The sequence below is a fragment of the Gossypium hirsutum genome, chromosome A05 (genome assembly GCF_007990345.1).
Source record: "Gossypium hirsutum isolate 1008001.06 chromosome A05, Gossypium_hirsutum_v2.1, whole genome shotgun sequence".
NCBI classification, from domain to species: domain Eukaryota; kingdom Viridiplantae; phylum Streptophyta; class Magnoliopsida; order Malvales; family Malvaceae; genus Gossypium; species Gossypium hirsutum.
In genome coordinates, this window is record NC_053428.1 from 1,862,270 (window position 1) to 1,881,377 (window position 19,108).

At 30.9% G+C, this 19,108-nt stretch overlaps 4 protein-coding genes across 4 annotated transcripts; 1 reads left to right on the forward strand and 3 right to left on the reverse strand.

Annotated features, from left to right (window-relative positions):
* Positions 1 to 1,147: 1,147 nt before the first annotated feature.
* LOC107907266 (uncharacterized) lies at positions 1,148 to 3,156 on the forward strand. Its single transcript, XM_016834563.2, has 2 exons — positions 1,148 to 2,136; positions 2,481 to 3,156. The coding sequence occupies exons 1-2, from the start codon at positions 1,447 to 1,449 to the stop codon at positions 2,769 to 2,771; spliced, it is 981 nt and encodes a 326-aa protein (XP_016690052.2). The 5' UTR covers positions 1,148 to 1,446; the 3' UTR covers positions 2,772 to 3,156.
* A 1,380-nt stretch (positions 3,157 to 4,536) lies between these two features.
* On the reverse strand, positions 4,537 to 5,733 carry LOC107903290 (uncharacterized RNA-binding protein C17H9.04c). Its single transcript, XM_016829312.2, has 4 exons — positions 5,584 to 5,733; positions 5,150 to 5,472; positions 4,869 to 4,939; positions 4,537 to 4,783 (listed from the first exon to the last, which is right to left on the reverse strand). The coding sequence occupies exons 2-4, from the start codon at positions 5,461 to 5,463 to the stop codon at positions 4,773 to 4,775; spliced, it is 396 nt and encodes a 131-aa protein (XP_016684801.1). The 5' UTR covers positions 5,464 to 5,472; positions 5,584 to 5,733; the 3' UTR covers positions 4,537 to 4,772.
* Positions 5,734 to 15,313: 9,580 nt separating this feature from the next.
* On the reverse strand, positions 15,314 to 16,234 carry LOC107907265 (early nodulin-93). Its single transcript, XM_016834562.2, has 3 exons — positions 15,877 to 16,234; positions 15,723 to 15,784; positions 15,314 to 15,617 (listed from the first exon to the last, which is right to left on the reverse strand). Exons 1-3 carry the CDS (start codon positions 15,953 to 15,955, stop codon positions 15,447 to 15,449), a joined length of 312 nt encoding a protein of 103 aa, XP_016690051.1. The 5' UTR covers positions 15,956 to 16,234; the 3' UTR covers positions 15,314 to 15,446.
* A 1,455-nt stretch (positions 16,235 to 17,689) lies between these two features.
* Positions 17,690 to 18,891, reverse strand: LOC107907264 (early nodulin-93). The gene is made up of 4 exons (XM_016834561.2): positions 18,429 to 18,891; positions 18,230 to 18,291; positions 18,050 to 18,125; positions 17,690 to 17,955 (listed from the first exon to the last, which is right to left on the reverse strand). The coding sequence occupies exons 1-4, from the start codon at positions 18,505 to 18,507 to the stop codon at positions 17,861 to 17,863; spliced, it is 312 nt and encodes a 103-aa protein (XP_016690050.1). The 5' UTR covers positions 18,508 to 18,891; the 3' UTR covers positions 17,690 to 17,860.
* Between the last annotated feature and the right edge of the window lie 217 nt (positions 18,892 to 19,108).

Below are 19,108 nucleotides of genomic sequence, written 5' to 3' on the forward strand. Positions count from 1 at the left end.
TGACATGCTACATCATGTTTACACTCTCATTTTAGTCACCTAACTTTTAAATTGCTTTCATTTTGGTTACTTAAAAAATATCTTTTTCAAGTATTGATTGGGGTAAAAAAGTAAATCAATGATTAAAGTGAAAAAGTGATAGAAACTAATATAACAAATTTTTTTATCAATTTGTACTTGTTTATCCTATTGTCTAAAATTCTAGATTAAGGTTTTGAAGTATAAAATTTTTAAATATTAAGATTCAAAGTTATAGTAGCAAATAGATTCACATTATCAATGGATAAAAAAATTTCAACAATTTATTTTGATGTTTTGAAATTATTTTCAAAAACTATGAATGAAAATTATATTTATTAGTTGTCTACAAAACCCAAATTTCTTTTGATTATGTGATCTTAAATCTTACATGCTAAGCTAAAAGCAAACAAAAATCCTTACAATTAATTAAATTAATTAATTTTATCTTCTATTCCAAGCAAAATTCATAATTTTTTCACTTCTTTACCCAAACGAAGAATAAACAATTAATTTAGAGTTTTGGCAATGGAATAAACAAGAATAATTTAACAATTTTTGTGTATTATTTTAATTTTTTTCTACTTTTTCACTTTAATCCTTGATTTTTTATCCCAATTAATACTTAAAAGAATATTTTTTGGGTGACTAAAATGAAAACGATCTAAAAGTTAAATGACCAAAATAAAAGTATAAACATGATGCGGTGTGTATAATTAACCGCTGTTAGACATATAACACTTGGGTTACTAAAATGAAAGCAACTTAAAAGTTGGATGATAAAATTGCAAATATTTTATTTTAGGTAACCACAATAAAATCGTCTTAAAAGTTGGGTGACCATCTTGAGAGTTTACCCTAAAATAGATTAAGTCCATAGTAGTTGTTGCTTCACAAGCAGACGATTACAGCAGTAATTTTGCTGAGCACCCCATAGTTAAGGACTTCCCTTCTGACAGCTGAGCGTGACAATTTGCTGTAAACAATGTCACATTTTCAGTTTTCAGGAAAAGGGTAAAAAATAATTTAGGCCAAAGGTGGTGTCTGTCTGTCTTTATTTGGAATTTGTTAAATAATTCCTTGAATTATTAATTTATCATATATGCTTTCAACGGTGGGAAATTGATGCAATGGCAGAAGCTAAGACGGTGACAAGTATGGAGATTCCTTTCCCTATTTATATGACTGTTCATTCATTGTCATAGATGCAGATATAAATATACCCTTTGCAGAGTTAAGTATCATCGTCTCCATGTGCCCCTTCTTTGCCTTTTTACCTTTTCTACAATCAATAAGATAAAATATCTAGGAACCAGCAAATTAGAGTCACCCCCCCCCCCGAAGATACTTTTATCAGTGAACTCTGAAAAGTGAGAGGCATGAACATAATCTACACATTTCATTGGTGAACTGTTTCATCTGTTAGGGATGTTTGATGGAGGGTTGACTATGTCTTTCCATAAAGTAAACTGTCCACCAGTTGTAGGTAATCTAAGTAAAATCAGAAGCCAGTTTAGAACAAGACCAAACCCATGTTTTGCAGTACAAATGTCTTCAACTCTGGTACAAACAGATGAAAATGGAGATTTTTATGAATCCAAAAAGATATCAGGTTCAAGTTCAACCGAACTAAAAAGTCAGCCCCAGAATTCCCTGCTGAGCCAAGCCAATACAGTGGGTATAATTGGAGGGGTTTCTGTTTTGTCCACTCTTATATTCCTTGAGAAACTTGTGTGGTGGAGCTCTAGGAATGGGGAGGAATGTGTTCCTTTCGTTGTCTGCAGTGAACCGGCCCTAGACGGCGGCCGCCGTCCGGTTCATTCATCGGAAGTAAATGGTGAACATATTATCATCCAGAATCTGAGGCAGAAAAGAATATTTCTCGAGAAATCTGGAGCTCGTTGCATTGTGATGCCATGCCATATCTCAAATGCATGGCATGATGAGATATCTGAGAGCTGCTTACTGCCCTTTTTTCACATCGGTGACTGTGTTGCCAGGGAGCTCAAGGAAGCGAAATTGAAGCCAATGGATGCTGGGAGCAGTGTTCGAATTGGGGTACTTTCCACATGTGAAACCATAGCTGTTGCTCCATATCAACAAAAATTACAGAATCAGGTATCTCAATGGTCTATTTGATTCTGGATTTGATTTTCTTTTTCTGGTATCATCATGTTTATATACATTGTACGATAATAGAAAGCTGAATTTGTGTCCTAAAAACTTTGGATCATAAAATCAACAATCAAACTGTCAGACTAAGCTCTTAGTCATGTTATCAGAGGAAACAGGGGAACTCTTCAAATTCAAGTTTATTAAGATTTTATTCACCATTGTTTGCAAAATCTGTTCCTTTATTTGGTTTGGTTGGAAAACATCATATGAAACAACTAATTTAAGACAAAAGATGCCACTAGGAAGAATCTTCACTACGTTCATCCAAAAGTACACATTTTTTGCAGGGTTTTGAAGTGGTTTTGCCAGACAAGGAAACGATGGAACATATTCTAATGCCAGCAGTTGAATCATGGAACCAAAGGGACATAGAAGGGGCTCGAAACTTGCTGAGAATTGCAATCCAGGTTCTTTTAATTAGAGCTGTGAATGTTGTCATCCTTGCTTCGGATGAACTACAGAACATTTTACCTCGAGAGGATCCTCTTCTTAAAAAATGTATGGATCCCATGGATGCTTTAGCCAGAACAACTATAAAATGGGCTAAATCTGCAAAGAAGGTACATAGGAAAACTTGAACTATACAAGCATGGAAACTCTTGCTGTCTTGTAACTTGTAAGGGTATATTTGCCTATCGAAAGTGCACAACATCTTGTTCATACTATGGTGTCAATAAAAAAAAATAGACAAGGCTTACACAGCAACAACAACAGTACCAAATAAGATAAGGCTGAACCGATAATGTTAGAAGCAAATTAAATGATCACTGTATGAATGTATACAAAGAAAAGACAGAAAAGGGACAGAGGCTTAATTTGCATTTGATGATATGAAATTTTTGTAAAGTAGATGTTCTTCATATTCAACACAATTCGTGTTGAAATATGTTTAAAAGATGCCATCTCAAGTCGCCATGTCGTTTTGTATTATTTCATTATTAAGAGAGTAATATATTATTTTAAGATTGTGAGATTATGATTTTAATATTGTATAGTAGGGTTTCATCATTTCAGCATTAAAACAACAGCCGGGCAGCTAAGAAGATTGAGGACAACAGAATCCATTCACTTTGATGCACGTTTTGAAAATAATAGATTTTTTATATTATCTGAATACAAAATATAGGAATTTATTATTAATAAATTTTATATTTACTCAATGATAAAAGATTTCCATTGATATCACGTCATTGGGTTAGTAACAAAACTTATGTTTCTAATTAATTGGCATGAAGTCTGAGATTTAATCCCATGTTTGTAAATTCTTTCTCCTGTCCCCTTGTAATATAATTGCTTGCTTGTAAAAAAAAAAAAAACAAATTCAGTATCTAAACAACCAGTAAAAAATATATATATATAAATGTAATCCTATAACCCATCAAAATCCTAAAGTGCCACTCAAGTGTTCCAATAATTTCTGAAAGGTCATTTGAAAGAATTAATTAAGAAACAAAAGAAAATGCATTGAATAGTATTGATTTGGTTTTGGGTGCTTTAAAAATGATTATCATAATCATTTTTGCATGTTTGTTTGAATATTCGGTTTGGTTTTAGACTTTTAGAAAGTTATATTTGTCGATGCCTTCATTGTAATGAAACAGAGTAACAAGAATCTTGATTTAGCACCATAGTTTTGCATGGATAGGTTCCAAAGTCCAAATTAATTAATTTATTAAGCAACATTATTGAAACTATTTTAGTGTAAAGTGAAAAAAAGAGAGCAGCATATAGCAATGTACCCTCTTACCTCTGTCTAGACTCTGGACCCCCCATGGATGTGCTGTTGCAGAACTGGTTCACTTAAAATTGGGGCACTTAAACATCTTAAAGAATAATATGAGCAACATAAAAGCAGCACTGCGCAATCCCAATTAGAATCTTGTGTAACAAAAGCTATATTACCGGGCAGTAGGAGGGAGACAACAAAGTATGTGTGTATATATATATGTGTAAAAGAAAATTACTTAAAGAAAAGGTTATGCAGACAAATACTTGTGCCAATAATAATGTGTGGGATTTGACTTTGCTTTGAACTTGGCAATGGGCATTGGCATCTATGCTTCTAAAGAAGGGAGCATCTGGTTCTTATCTTCATTATTATATTATATATATAGTTCCATAAAGGTTTTATGCTTAAAAGAATCATAAATTATTGCACTGAGACAAAACCCTGCCTTTTGATCCCTTGAATCTTTATTTCTAAATTTCAGCTATCTTAATTTTGAATTTAATTTTATTGCATTTGTTGAATGTTGAGACTGGTGGTCCTTTAATTAGTATTAGCCCAAAAATGTAGTAGTATTCAATTATGGGTTTCCCCCATTCATACATACACCCACAGGCTGAAACAAAGATATTATTTTCCATTAGAAAAATTAATCTCAAAGCTTCATGTTCATAAAGCCTGAAACCTCTTCTGCTGATCAGTGCAGTTTACATATGAGCTATTCTTGGTAAAAATGGCCTTCACCTTTGGTTATCTATCTATCTATCTATCTATCTATATGTTATTTGATTCCAAAACAGAAACTGATGATGGAAAATTTGCGACTTTTCATACCATGTTCTTCTTGAATTTCCTAAGCACCACCTGAAAATAGAAGGAAAAAAAAATGTCATTTTTCTATGCTATGATAAGATCAATGGTGCAATGGCTATACCAAGATTTTTCTTACCAAAATCCCTTGGTGTCTTGCATTTGAAGCATTCAAGCCTGCTAGCGTAATTGTGAACTCCACACCCATATCTGTCAATACAAAATTGCAGTCACATTCACTTGATAAATCAGGCATATCATCATCATCATCATTCAAATGAACACTGTGATGGGAATTTACTATCTGCTGAAACTTCCTATTATCATTGCTTGGAAAATGGAAAAGAATGCAGTATCAAGAATGTCACAAACAGAGACAATGCAGCTTATTTGTGGAATTTTATAACAAGGCAAACTCACCTGGTGCACATCCAGTCACCAGTTTTCCAACCAGGTGGGGCACTGCTTTCAGACCCCATCACAGTGTAACCACCATAGTCGGTTTTTATGGTACCACATCGATAGCAGTTTGGTCGGCTAGCGTAGTTGTGAGCTCCACAGTTCATGGCAACGCAATACCAGTCACCGGCCAAAGCTTCGGTCCTGTTGTACAAGTAAGTCGATACATCAGGGCCACCATACTTAGGATACCCGCAACGTTGGCACGCTTCTCTCTTTCTGAAATTCTGGTGTTGGCATGCTGCACAAATCCAATCTCCTCCTGTCCAGCTCATTTTTTATCCCTGATAAGCCATTTTACAAACCACAAAATAAGAAAAAGAAATCAAACCCCCGTTTTTTTTTTTCTGGTTTTCATAAGAAAATGAAAGCAAGCTTAGATTGAAGAAGCTTACCTCTTAGAAAATAAATGGCGTTGAGTGAAAGAAAAGTAGTAGCTAAATCAATAAGTTTGTTAGTGCAATTGGTGATTTAGGTGTTTGGGATGGTAGGGGCTATATATACTTGTTAAAGGGCTAGGTTTTTTTTGGGGGGGGGGTCTTCATGGGATTCTTAAAGCTGACATTTTTTTTTTCTTGGGTGTTCAGATAAAACCTAGCTAAGCTGGTCATAGTTCTGATACTTTACAGTATTCTTGGGAAGATAGGTTTAGCAGTACACTGCATGTCATATGATTGCATGTATTCATGCACGCATACTTTTTCAAAATTAAAATTCCATAACATGCAAGCATGCCTCTTTCTTTATGTGATTCCCTATCGTTATTGCTGGAAAACAATGTAAAAATATTATATTCTCTTTTCATCCATATTACTCACTAGCTATAGGTGTTATGAGGGGAAGCTCTTATTTGGATATGGAGTCTACTATTTCCCATCATAAATAGATAAACCATTAACTCTCTTTTCTTTCAAGTCTTGTAGATCTTTTTTCTTAATAAGGGAAAAAGGGGTTTAGGATTGTCTATAGACTTGAACTCAAGACTAGTTTCAATGGAAAATTTAGTCGACTTTAAGTATTGTAAAATTTGATACTGAAATCCATCTTTAACTCAATAATTATAACACTTCAGTTTCGTATATATACATCATTAGTCGAATTGATATTATTACTCAACCAAACTTAGCTAATAATTAACATACTATTGCCTTATTAAATAAATTATATTATTTTTATCTTTTTATGTAAAATATAAAAAATTATGAGTAAAAACACTGTAATTTTTACCTTATCAACATTACTATTTTAGTCAAACTGCGTTTAAATTTTATATATTTTTTTATTATGAATGTAGCATAATCTAATATATATATTATTTACTCCTTAAACAAGAGGATACCTTGTTAATAGTTTAAGCATGCATACATACATATATATATATATAAGTGTATGTGCTTACAAGATTTATTTAACCTTTGACTCTTTTTAATAGTACATGCGCTAAATAGATCTATTTAATAATAAAAAGATTAATTTGATTCAATTCCTATAATAAAGAAACATGTCAAGTATACCAAATATTTTCACTCATGCATATATATATGCATACTATTATTTAAATAATTTAATGAGTTGATGTCATTTTTAACCAAGTCACTAACTTATAAATAACATAAATACCTCTTCTTTTAAATTATAATTAATATTTTTATGACGACACTTTTATTTAAATGTAACAATCCAAAATCCGTGGGCATCAGAAAAGTGTGTTATCGGGCCTCCGTCTTAGTGAAATAAGTTCGAAAATAATTATTAAAAATATTTATGAGTCTAGTAGTGTGTTTAATTGGGTTTTAATTAAGTAAATTTAGCTTAATTTAGAGTAATTAGTAAAAAGGATTAAATTGAATAAGGGTAAAAGTTTAATTATAGATTAAAGAAAAATTAGAAGATTTTATTGATTAAAAAATATATATATTTATTTAATAATTAAGTATATTATATTATATTATATTATTATTATATATAAAAGAAACAAATAAGTTAAAAGAAACAGAATGAAAGCAAACGAAACAGAGAAAAACAGGGGAGAAAGAAAGGAAAGAAGAAAGAAAAGGGGAAATAAGGTTTATGAAGCTTGGAGTTAATTGGTAAGCTCAATCAAGTCCTTTTCTCATAATTTTGATATTTTAGAAGTCTTAAAACAAGTTTTTGATGAAATTAAGTTGTTAGTTTGGAAGTTCTTAGGTTTTTAAACAAAGTTCATATTGAATAAAATGATGAAATAGTGGTTTAATTGAATGAAATTCAAGTTAGAATAGATATAAGGATTGAATTGCAAAGTAAGCTATAAGTTTTGTGTTTTAGGGATTAAATTGAGGAAAATTCGGAATTAAGAAAATATGTTGAAAATTTAATAATTAAATTTGAGTTTAAATGAAATTTGAATAGGAATAAGGTGTGAATTGGTGTTATAAATTTGGTTATTAACATTTTACATCAAAACAGTTTTGGGAAGTAGTAATGGTCTGACTTTGAAAATTCACTAAAAATTTTATAAATTGAACTAGAGGATGAACAAAATATGGAATTAAAGCTTATTGAGTCTAGTTTCTTATAGTAGAAACAGTGTAAGCAATTAATTGATGAATCAAGAGATATTTGAAATTTTGTAATACTGGTTCGGGGTGATTTCGAGATGCCCTGTTTTAACTTTGGAAAATCATTAAAAATTGTAAAAAAATTATTATGGAGTGTAATTTATATATGTGAACTCCTTAATGAATCTAGTTTCAAAATAAATAAACAAGAACCTTATTCGAGTTCTGTACAATGAGATAATTTATTTTTAGTAAAGAGAGGTCAGAACTGTCAAATGAAATAACAGGGGAGTATTTAACGAATAAACTGTACTAAATGGCTAGACCAAAAATTCTGAAAATTTTATGGTTATAAGATATATGAGTCTAGTTTTAATGAAAATTTACGGATATTAATTTGGAGTTTCGTAACTCAAGATATAAATAATTTAGTAACAATGACTCAAGTAGACAGCTTAATGGTGAAATTATATATATACATTAAAAATGGTTAAATTTGCATGTTTAGGCTCATGAATTAAATTGAATCATGTTGTATTGATGATTATAAATTATTATTTTCGTAGCCAACAAAGAACCTGAAGCATCAGCATCGAAAGGAAAGGAGAAAGTCATCGAGGACTAAAACGGGAGAATTACGGTGTGTATTACTATAATTCGAATTTTAATTATTATTGATTGCTGAATTTTTTTTATTGTTATGTATGGTAAGTAAGACTTGAGGTAAGTATGTGAAATTGATATGAATATTGAGTGAAAATGAAAGTGATGCAAATTGAATCAAATTGAATTGAATAAGTGAATTATGGAATATGTAATTATTTGATAAGCGTATTGATTGAAAAATGTTTGGTGATTTGAATTGTGAATTGAAAGTGATATAGGATTGAGAAAGTGAATTGAATACCCTATTAACTAGTCGGGCTGAGTCGGATATAGTTGGCATGCCATAGGATTGGAAGTGTTCAGGGATACTTCGACCTCGAGTCGATGAGACACTGGGTGTCACTATATTTCTTCGGATAGATTCGATGAGGTACCGGGTACCAACTTTACTTCGGCTAGGCCGATGAGACACTGGGTGTCAACTATTACTTCGAACTATCCGATGAGGCACTGGGTGCCATATTGGTGTGTTTGGTTGGATCCGTGTATCCGCCAAAGTCCGAGTTACGTTAATAGGGTGAAAAATTGAAATGTGAATTTGAGGCATTGAAACAAGAAAAATAAATTGAATTACGAATTGAAATTGGAATTGTGATAATAAGAGAAAAGTATGAAATGTATATTCATAAGTGATATAAATTTAAGTTTGAGAAAATACATTGATTTATGAATTAGTACATATGACATTAATTGTTAGGTATTTTAATATTTATGTTTTTACTATTGTTGATATAATTTGAATTATGGTAATATCACTGAGTATATCCATACTCAGCATACGGTTGTTTCCGTGCGCAGATTAGTAGAAGTCAAGTGTCCCAGTTCAGCATCCAGAACATTCCCGACTCCAACACAAATTTGGTGATGTATATTTTTCTTTTGGGTAAAGGTGTCATGTACATATGTGTTATATAGTCACTTGAATATGCATATTACTTTGGGTAGTGAAGGTTGAATTGTAAGATTTAGATGGTTAAATGAAATGGTAAGAAAAGTATATGATAGTTATTAAGTTGAAATTATGTTAATGATATAAATATTAGTTATATGAATGTGAAAAATTGGTGTTGGTTGTTTTAGTTTGAACTTGTAGGAGGTTTTAGGTAAAAATAAGCAGAAATGCTGCCGAAATTTTTATAAAAAAATTCAGAATATTCGAACAAGTCCCGTTCTACTTTTAATACGTGCTTGAACTTTGAGAGTTCAAGATAGGGACTCAATTATTATATTATACTATGAAAATTTTTAATAATTGTAAATTATTAGTAAGTTGTCTGATATGTCCGGTAATGCCTCATAACCTCGTTCGGGTAACGGTTTGGGGTTAGGAGGTGTTACATTTTTATACTTTTATATTATTTTAAGTAAAATAATTACAAATCAAACACTTGTCCAATAATATTAAATTACGAATTTATTACTATTCAACCTATATTTATTATTGACTAAGTTTTAAAAAAATTCACATAAAATTTAATAGATATTAAGTTTTTGAATAAGTTATAGTTATGATACAATATATATTGGTCGGGCCATGTGAATCAAAGTGATTGCCGAGGTGGGTTGTCCACTTGTGCAGACACGTCACTCTGCACCCATAAAGTTGACGTGGATGAGCACGTCAAGTGCCCACTGAAGCTCATCCAACTAGAGTCAGATATGTAGCAGTGCCGGTTGCAGTTGGAATAGTAATATAAAAAGGTTAAGAAAACATTTGAGGAAATGTATATACACACATATAAGCATATTGCATTTGGAATTTATTCCTTATAATGCACATGCACTGCAAAATTCCTTTTTTTTTTTTTTTAATGTTTCGGTTCCGCTTTCGTGCAATAATTCAAAAGGTATTTGAAGATTCATATCAATTGGAGCTTCTGCACATACACAAAAATATCCCATGAATGATACACATTATTTTATTTATTATTCATAATGAAGTTACAGCAAATTTAAATATGAATTATTCAATCCTAATATTTAGATACATGTCTTCTTCTTTTTCACTCAAGTTTTTATATATTTTTAGATGATTTATAGGTTATATTTTAACGAAATATTTAATGAATTCAACATTAATTAGTGAAATATTTATTAATTAACCCGAATTGTGTGCGCTTAGAAATAGAGTTCAGTTAACAAAATCATTAAATCCCACTTATTTTAAAATTGAGGTTGATACCACCACTCTTATTTATCTTATGGTTAATAATAACTCATCCAATTTAATTAAATTCTCTCATCTTTTAGTTGATGACTGCAAATGCTCTGGTAATATTTGACTGCTAAATCTTTGTAATATTTCTTTCGAGAAGAGAATAAATGTACCGATGCACATGCACTTGCCCAATTAGGGAGTAACTTTCAATCTACCTCTTCTTTAGATGGTCTTTTGTTTCTACTTTTCTTAATACTTGTAATAATCTTGTTGTTTGAAACATTTATTTTTAGTTGATAAACAATGTTGTATTATGTATCGAATTTGACTTTATTGATACTGTTATGAATCTAGTTCCATTTTTAACAATAAAAGAATTAATACAATTTTAAAAATAATTTATAAATATTACAATGTTTTAGGTTATTGTATGTATGTATTTTTTAAAATTTTATATAAAAAGTATTTTTAAAATAATATATTTTTTAATAATTTAACTCGGTTTATAAAAAACATAAATTAAGCTAAACATTAGACTTATGTCTGTAGTTTCCCTCTAATCACACAAAAGTGAACCTAAAAAAAAAAAAAACAGTGGGAATGTTATGGATGAATATGGTTCGCGGCGGACCGACGCTGGTGGGCTATAAGTAATTATCGGATAATATTTTTAAAACTAAGGTTTGCACACTGGAGTTGGGCTCCATTGCACCTGAAAAATTCCATCCTTATTTTATTTTTAACATATGATGTGATGAGCTGCATTTGACCTTTCATAATAAAGGCATTGCCAAGATTCTTAGAACGTCCACGAAAATCGTGTCAAAAGTTGAGAGCTAACTAACCCGCACCAAATATTAAAAACAATCAAATATTAAAAAATGTGTGTTTGCAACGAAAATTTCAATTAAAAAGGCTACTAAGAGAATATACTTGTTGATATAAAAAATGGGTGTAAAATTAGAGTTCATTTTATCATTAAGAGCGAAAATGCATCATTTATAAGTAGCAGATTGAGAGAGAGAATAAGATAGAGATGTAAGTAATAGGAGAATTGAGGGAGAGAGTGAAGAAGGTCGTGTTGGTTCTAATCCATTTTTAAAGATGAAACTCTTGATAGGTTGATTAGTCCTTTCAAAAATCTTAACTAAGTTGATAATAAAGACTTTGTTCTTAATGTATGTAGGTGATTAATAATAACCGTCTTCTTAGTTTAATTAGCCTATTAAAAATAAGAGCTCGATAATGTGTAATTTGATAGAAATATCATATGTAATCATACTAGTAGGTGATGACTATGGTATATGGGTGTCACTCTCTCTTGCTTACATGGTAAACATGTTAGAACTCCAAATAGTCATAAAAGGTTGCTTGTTTGGCAATTACAAGTTTGATAAGGGAGAATCCTAATCACCATAATTTTATATTTTAAGTAGACATGATGAATATTCCCTCAAAAGGGAAAATACCTTAGAACAACAGCCACGGAGTCCAGCTTTATTCTCTACATGTCACTGTTTTAATTTTTGGGAAAAAAAGAGAAGAAAAGGGTCCATTTCCCTTCAATAATACTTGAGAGAATCCACCTTCATTAATAGCAGTAGGTTTTCAAATTTGTATATTCTCTTCCCCACCCTTTTGCTTCACCACATGACTTAAAAATATTTTCAATCCTTAAGTATACGCGTTGCGGTGGACATTTCACGTTCCATAAAAAATTGAAATATTTTTCACCCTATTTTCATAATAATCACACCATTTTAAAAAAGTGACAAAATGACTAGTAATCTCAGCATCTATCTCTCTCCTGATTTTGGCACCAATTATTGTACGAGATTAACTAGTGATTGTCAATCCACGTGTTGTTAAAAGATCTGAAATAAAGTTGGAATTTCTTAAGAGATTGGATTTGGATGGTTAAATCCTACTGTTCCATTAAATTATCTTCCATTAACCTCGTTTCAGCCAATGGCCTTTTTACATGCACCGTTCTTTTAAGCTGATTAGAGTATCAATTACCACACCAAATGTGGCTTATAAGATCCATGGATTTTAGCTCTCCGATAGAAATCTTTTGGGGATTTCAATGTCTTCCCATTCATTGATTAATAATAACAATACATTTTTTATTGTTATACATTTAATAAGTTGCATAATTTGTGAATTAAGTTTTTCTAATAATTTATTTTAACTTTTCATGAAATATGTGAAAAAATTAGAATGAAATAAGCCTAGAATTATTTTTGTCAAGTTTTGTTACTATTTCAATGTTTTGATTATATCTTAAACTCATACTATTCCATTGAAAAGAAAATTAAAAAGAGATTTACCTTGTTGATTAGAATTAATTAGAGGCATATAATTTTTGTTAGTTAAACTTTTTTTTTCCTAGAGATTTTTAAGTTTTTGATTTTTTAAGTTTGTGAGACTTGATTTATTTTGATTCTTTACTTATTTTTTTTATATTTACGTATCTTCTGTTTTAATATAAATATTTAAGTTTGTTGAATATAAGTTGTGTATTTCATAGCTTAAAATATTTACCTTGTTGATTAGAATATTTAAATATATAATTATTTAATTATTTTAATATTTTGACATATAGTATAATTAAATATATTTATGTATGCAATTCATGTTACGTGAATATATAATCTAAACTAATAAACCTTCCTTGTACATGTTTGTTGACTAGAATTGACTATCTTTAATTTTTAATGCTATTAAAAATTTAAATCCTAAATGTTTAATTCTAAATGCCATTAAGTCAGAGCTGTCAAGAATCTACTCAAATTTCCTTGGATGGTTAAGATTGAACATATCTTCAAAGAGGGTAATATGGTTGTTGATAGTTTGACTTCAATGGTGTTCTCAAGACCGTTGGATAGATATATTTTCATATAGCCGCCAGATGAAGTGCTCAAATTACTGCACTATTCTAAAATGACTTGACCTTACTTAGTGTAGTTATGGTTTACTCCTTCCTCTTGTACCAAAAAAAAAAATTGTTAGGTGCAATGTGCTGTAACTAAAATTAATTTATTAAAAAATATTATATTTATCTTTATATTCATGATTAAACCCATGAATTTGAAACTAGAAGCATTGATTTCTTAAACATTTCTTATGATAGTTTAAATTTAAAATTTAAAAGTCTTACATTTTTTTAGTTATTTTTTACTATTGAAATAAAAGACTAATTTACCATTAAATATAAAAAAAATATTTACGGGATAAGGTCAGTTAAATAAAAATTGATGGGAATGGGCCAATTTTTGAAAAACACTTCTAGTTAGAAATTTTTTTAGGTGATACGTAGAAAAGTGCTTCAGCTAGAAACTCTTTTGTCCTGATTTTTCTAGCATTTTTTAAGGGTTAATTTTTGTTTATTTAAAATAAGGTTTAGAGGTTTTTTTATATTTTTAATTAATTATTTTGTAATAATTTTTTGAGATGTTAAATAATAATTTAATTCAAAATTAAAAAAATGTCATATTTTTACACCAATCATATATTTGAATCCCAAAAAATTGAATTGGATTCATAATCGAAACTCCATCTACTTTGCAAGGATGAAATATTAGTTATTAATTTTTTTTGCCTTCTTAATATTAGAGTGGTGGTCAATTTTCTAGAAAATTATTTATTGATGAAAATGTGGTTCTTATCATGACAGATTACAGAATTTGCAATTGATAATTTTGAAAAAAATGAAGACTTTGTATTAGAAAAAATATTTTAAGAAAATGATAAGATAATTTAAATAAAAAAATTAAGAGAGCAAAAAAAATTTAGAGAATTTAATTGGGTTTTGAGAGAGGATTGATAATATGAGAGAGAATTGAGATTGAATTGGAAAAAAAAATGAAATGGAGAGTTTTATAGGATAATTTTTTTTTACCATGGGTGGGTTGGGGGGAGCAACAACTAATTAAGTTGGAGGTTGGGGGGCAATGGCTAATTAAATAGTTGTTGAAAGTAGGTGATGAAAGAACTTACTGTTGGAAGCGCTTTTGTTGATTTGGTAGGAAAGACTTGCTGTTGGAAGCACTTTTGTTGAAAAATGATAGAAAGAACTTCCAATTAAAAGCACTTTTTTACAGATCATCTGAAAAAGCTTCTAGCTAAAAGCATTTTTCAAAAATTAGTCCGGTAAATATTTCATTTTTTTAGCATTTACAGGTAAATTAATCGAAATAAAATTATCATTAATCTTTATAAATACCAGCTATATATATAATAAAATTTTAATTTTATTGATATGAATGCTTATCAAATTTAAGTCTCCAACCTCCATAAAAAATGATGCTTCTGTGAGATTAGTGAAACCTACTCTATCAGCAAGATAATGCCTACATTTATAGCATCCATGGCAGTCAAACAAACATTCGTTGAGCGGTAAGGTTTCATCACTTTCATAGTTGCGAAAAGGATTCGCATATTGGAAGTCCTAAATCAAATAGTGTCCAAAAAACAACAATACCAAATTGGGCTTTCGAACCCAAATCACAAACCAGACATGTTGCTAACCATAAATAATATAACAGAATAACCCTGAAACATCACTGGTTTTGTTTTATTTTATTTTAGAAAAATTCAAGGTGGACTTGGAATCTGAATATAAACTAGAAAGCCATTAAAACCTCGTGCTAGCTATGTAAGCTAATACCCAAAGCCCCTGCAAACCACCCAACTCTTATTAGATGAGTTACCAGACACAGAAACCGATCCAAATGCAAAGGGTATATATAAAGCTCCTTGTAATAAAAAACCATCTTTATTTATATATACAAATACAACTCTCCCCGCACAGCCCCCATCCTTTTTTTTAGCCAACTGAATGGTAATATAATTGTGGCTTACATATTGAGTTTAAATTAAAACCAGCTCAAATTCATGCTTCCATGTTAGGAGCATGCTTGAAGGAGTTCTTCCGTGCCGTGGCCAAAACAGTCTTGTCTGCAACTATAAAATAAGCAGCTCCTGCCGCTGTGGAGATGATGAGAGCTTGTGCGGTATGATTAAGATTGGCTTTAGCCCAAGGCAGCATCCTTACACTAGCTAGCTGCATATGCATGGCAAGGGATTGAAGTACTGTTACCATTTAATCATAAATCACTAAGAAAAAAAAGGATCTAATAATGTGGGATATTGTCCATCATATACTTACAGTCGGAATTGCAGTGGCAATGGTAGCAACAATGGCGGCCTTAGCTCCAGCAACCACGCCCTCTGATGGTGCCAAAGAAGAAACAGACCTTCATTTAAGTTACCTTTTCGTTTAAATAAGTAAACCAGTAGAGTAAAATAGTGTTTATACTTACCATGAGAGCAGCGCTTTGCCAAGGCCAGCTTTTGGTCAAGGGAAGCCAAGGTAGCAGATTGAGCCACATTTTTAGCCATTATGAATTAAATATGATGATAATCAAATGAAACAAGTTGAAGAGGAGATTAAGAAAGTGTTAAGTATGATTGTGAATGTTTTGATGAAGAGATTGTAATTAGTGAATGGGTATTTATAAGGGGAAAATGTGGATAAAATGTGTTATAGAGTGGGTGAGATACAAAAGGAACTGTGCCTCGGGTGTTGAGGGGAGTGTTTGATGGTTTCCTCCAATTCCAGCGTCAGAGACGCTTGTTTTTTCACTTGGATTTCTGATATTGTCGGTTCGGCCCCTTGCTCATGCACTGTCCAACTATAATATGTAAAAGGAATTAAAATAGTACAATTCTTTTAAATTTTATTAATGCTGAAAAGAAATATTATTTTAATTCACACCTTAAATATTATTACACTATTATTAAGTAAAATTTTGGTTTGAAAGGTTAAATTCAATAAATTTAAAATTATGATATTTTATGTTCAAATTTTAAATATATATGAGTACTTTATTCAGCTTATATAAAAGATGGAATATATTTAAAATAATATAATTTATTGGGTTTGATTTCCATCTATTAATTTTGTCTATTTTTATCTAATGAAATATCTAATAAAAATTTAATTATTATGGAAAATATAATTTTTTGTTGTTGTACCTTTTAAAATGTCGTTACATCTTATTTCTATACTTACATAAATTCTACGCACTTAAATGTGATGAGTAATATAGTGATTTTGGATAAAGATCCCAACAAAAAAAGCATGGACGGTGGAGTAGATAGAGATCACGTGCAGCCGACAGCTTGTAATGAGATGATTTTAAAATGAAATGGGGAAATGAAACTTGTTATTCCAAGAAGATAGCCCAGCAAGGAAGCTGTTGGGCTTGTTTTACTTTCTGTGTAGAAGAATCCAAAGCTGAATTAGAAGTGTTGTGGATGGGTTTGGTTCTACATAATTTTTTAAGTGTATATTGATTTTCAAAAAGGTTTGTTTTTTATTAAAATTGTAATAAAAATATTTATTAATATTTCATGTATTTTTAAGATTTAAATTGAATTTAGGTTAAATTAAGAAAAATTAAAGTGTGAAAGTACCTACCTGTTTCAATTCAACCCAAGTAGGAACAGGTTGGTTTAAAATGTTTAGGGTTTTGATTAAATATGATTTTAAAGTGGAGTTAAAAGAATGTAATATATTCTCAATTAATGTTTAAAAATTCAAATTAATTTTTAAACTCACTTGTAAATCAATAATATCAAATAATAGCCTTGCCGTAGCTCTACCTAAAACCGGTATTGACAAGATTTGTGATATTTTAGTACATACAACTTGATTACGCTTTATCGGGTACTGTGTTGGGTGGATTTTCTTATATTTCATTATCTGATGTGAATTATTATCTAATATTTTGCTCTAGCTTGTAATATAGAAAACAGAATAACCTGAAACATGACTCGTTTTGTTTTTATGTTATTTTAAAGCATCACATGGATAAAATGGCATGATATTTTAATGACCCGAAATCCAAGATGAAATTGGGGAGCATATGATTTGGAGAAAGCAATTAAAGTTTGTTAGGCCAATATAAGCTTAAAACCTTGTGCTATTTAAGCAAACCAGCCAACTTTTATTAAATGTGTTTGCCGGACACCGAAACCGCTTCCACCATTTCAAGGATGGTCTGCCTTCATGCAAAGGGACTATTGGTGAAAACTGGATGGATGGAAGTGAATTTTCTTAGTGCATACTTGTAAATAAAAACCATCTTTTATTTATATATATACAGATAGGATGGATATTACATAGCAGCTGGGGCTAATAGCTTCTACGGATACAAATACAACTCTCCCCACCCAGTCTTTTATAGCCAACTGAAAGGTAATAGTCATGGCGTAGATGCTTAAATCAAAGCCAACTCAAATTCATGCGTCCTTGTTAGGAGCCTGCTTGAAGGAGTTCTTCCGTGCCGTAGCCAAAACGGTCTTGTCTGCAACTATAAAATAAGCAGCTCCGGCCGCTGCATTGAAATAGAAACTTCATTAACAAAAGGATTTTATTATTACTAAAAAACAAGATCTTGAGATGATGGTAAAAGGATGATTGATGAAAACCTGTGGAGATGATGAGAGCTTGTGCAGTGTGATTAAGATTGGCTCTTGCCCAAGGCAACATCCTTACACTAGCTAGCTGCATATTCATGACAAGGCAAGGGATAGAAATGTTACCAATTAATCATCACTAAGAAAAGAAAAAAATGATCTAATATGGGATATTGTCTTTCGCATACTTACAGTTGGAATTGCGGTGGCAATAGTAGCAACAACGGCGGCCTTAGCTCCAGCAACCACACCCTCTGATGATGCAAAAGAAGAAACAGTGTTTATACTTTAGCATTAATATATTTCATTTAAATCAAATTAAACCTAAAGCTATTATTATCACTAACCCTTTAAAAAATTTGAAGAAAGCTGAAAGGAAAAGAGAAATTACCATGAGAACAGCGTTTAGCCATGGCCAGCTTTTGGTCAAGGGAAGCCAAGGTAGCAGATTGAGCAACATTTTTAGCCATTATGAATGAAATATGATGATAATCAGAGGAAACAAAATGGAAATGATAATGAAACTAGTTTTGGAGGAAATTAAGGAAGTGTATATATGTGATTGTGAAGGGTTTGATGAAGAGAACGTGAGAAGTGGATGGGTATTTATAAGGGGGAAACAGTGGATAAAATGGGGTATGGGAGTGGCTTAGATACAAAAGGGACTGTGCCTGAGGTGTTGGGAGTGGCTTAGATACAAAAGGGACTGTGCCTCAGGTGTTGGGGGTGGAGAGTTTGATGGTTTCGCTTCAATTCCAGCGGTCAGAGACGCTTGTTTTCACTTGGATTACAGATATTGTCAGTTCGGTCCTGTTTACTCTTCTACTGCTCCCAATATTATGTAAGAAGGAATTTAAATAATAATAAAACTAAATCTTGTGGGGAAAATATACCACGTTACAAAATATAATTGGAAGGTGGTTTTCCAGTTTTTTTAATACATACCCTAAATTACTTGTCATCTATCAAACTCCAATTATTCACGTAATCCCACACAAGTTCATATTTTTCAAATTACGGATGACAGCTAAATTAAAATTAAGTCGACTCATAAATATAATTATAAATGAA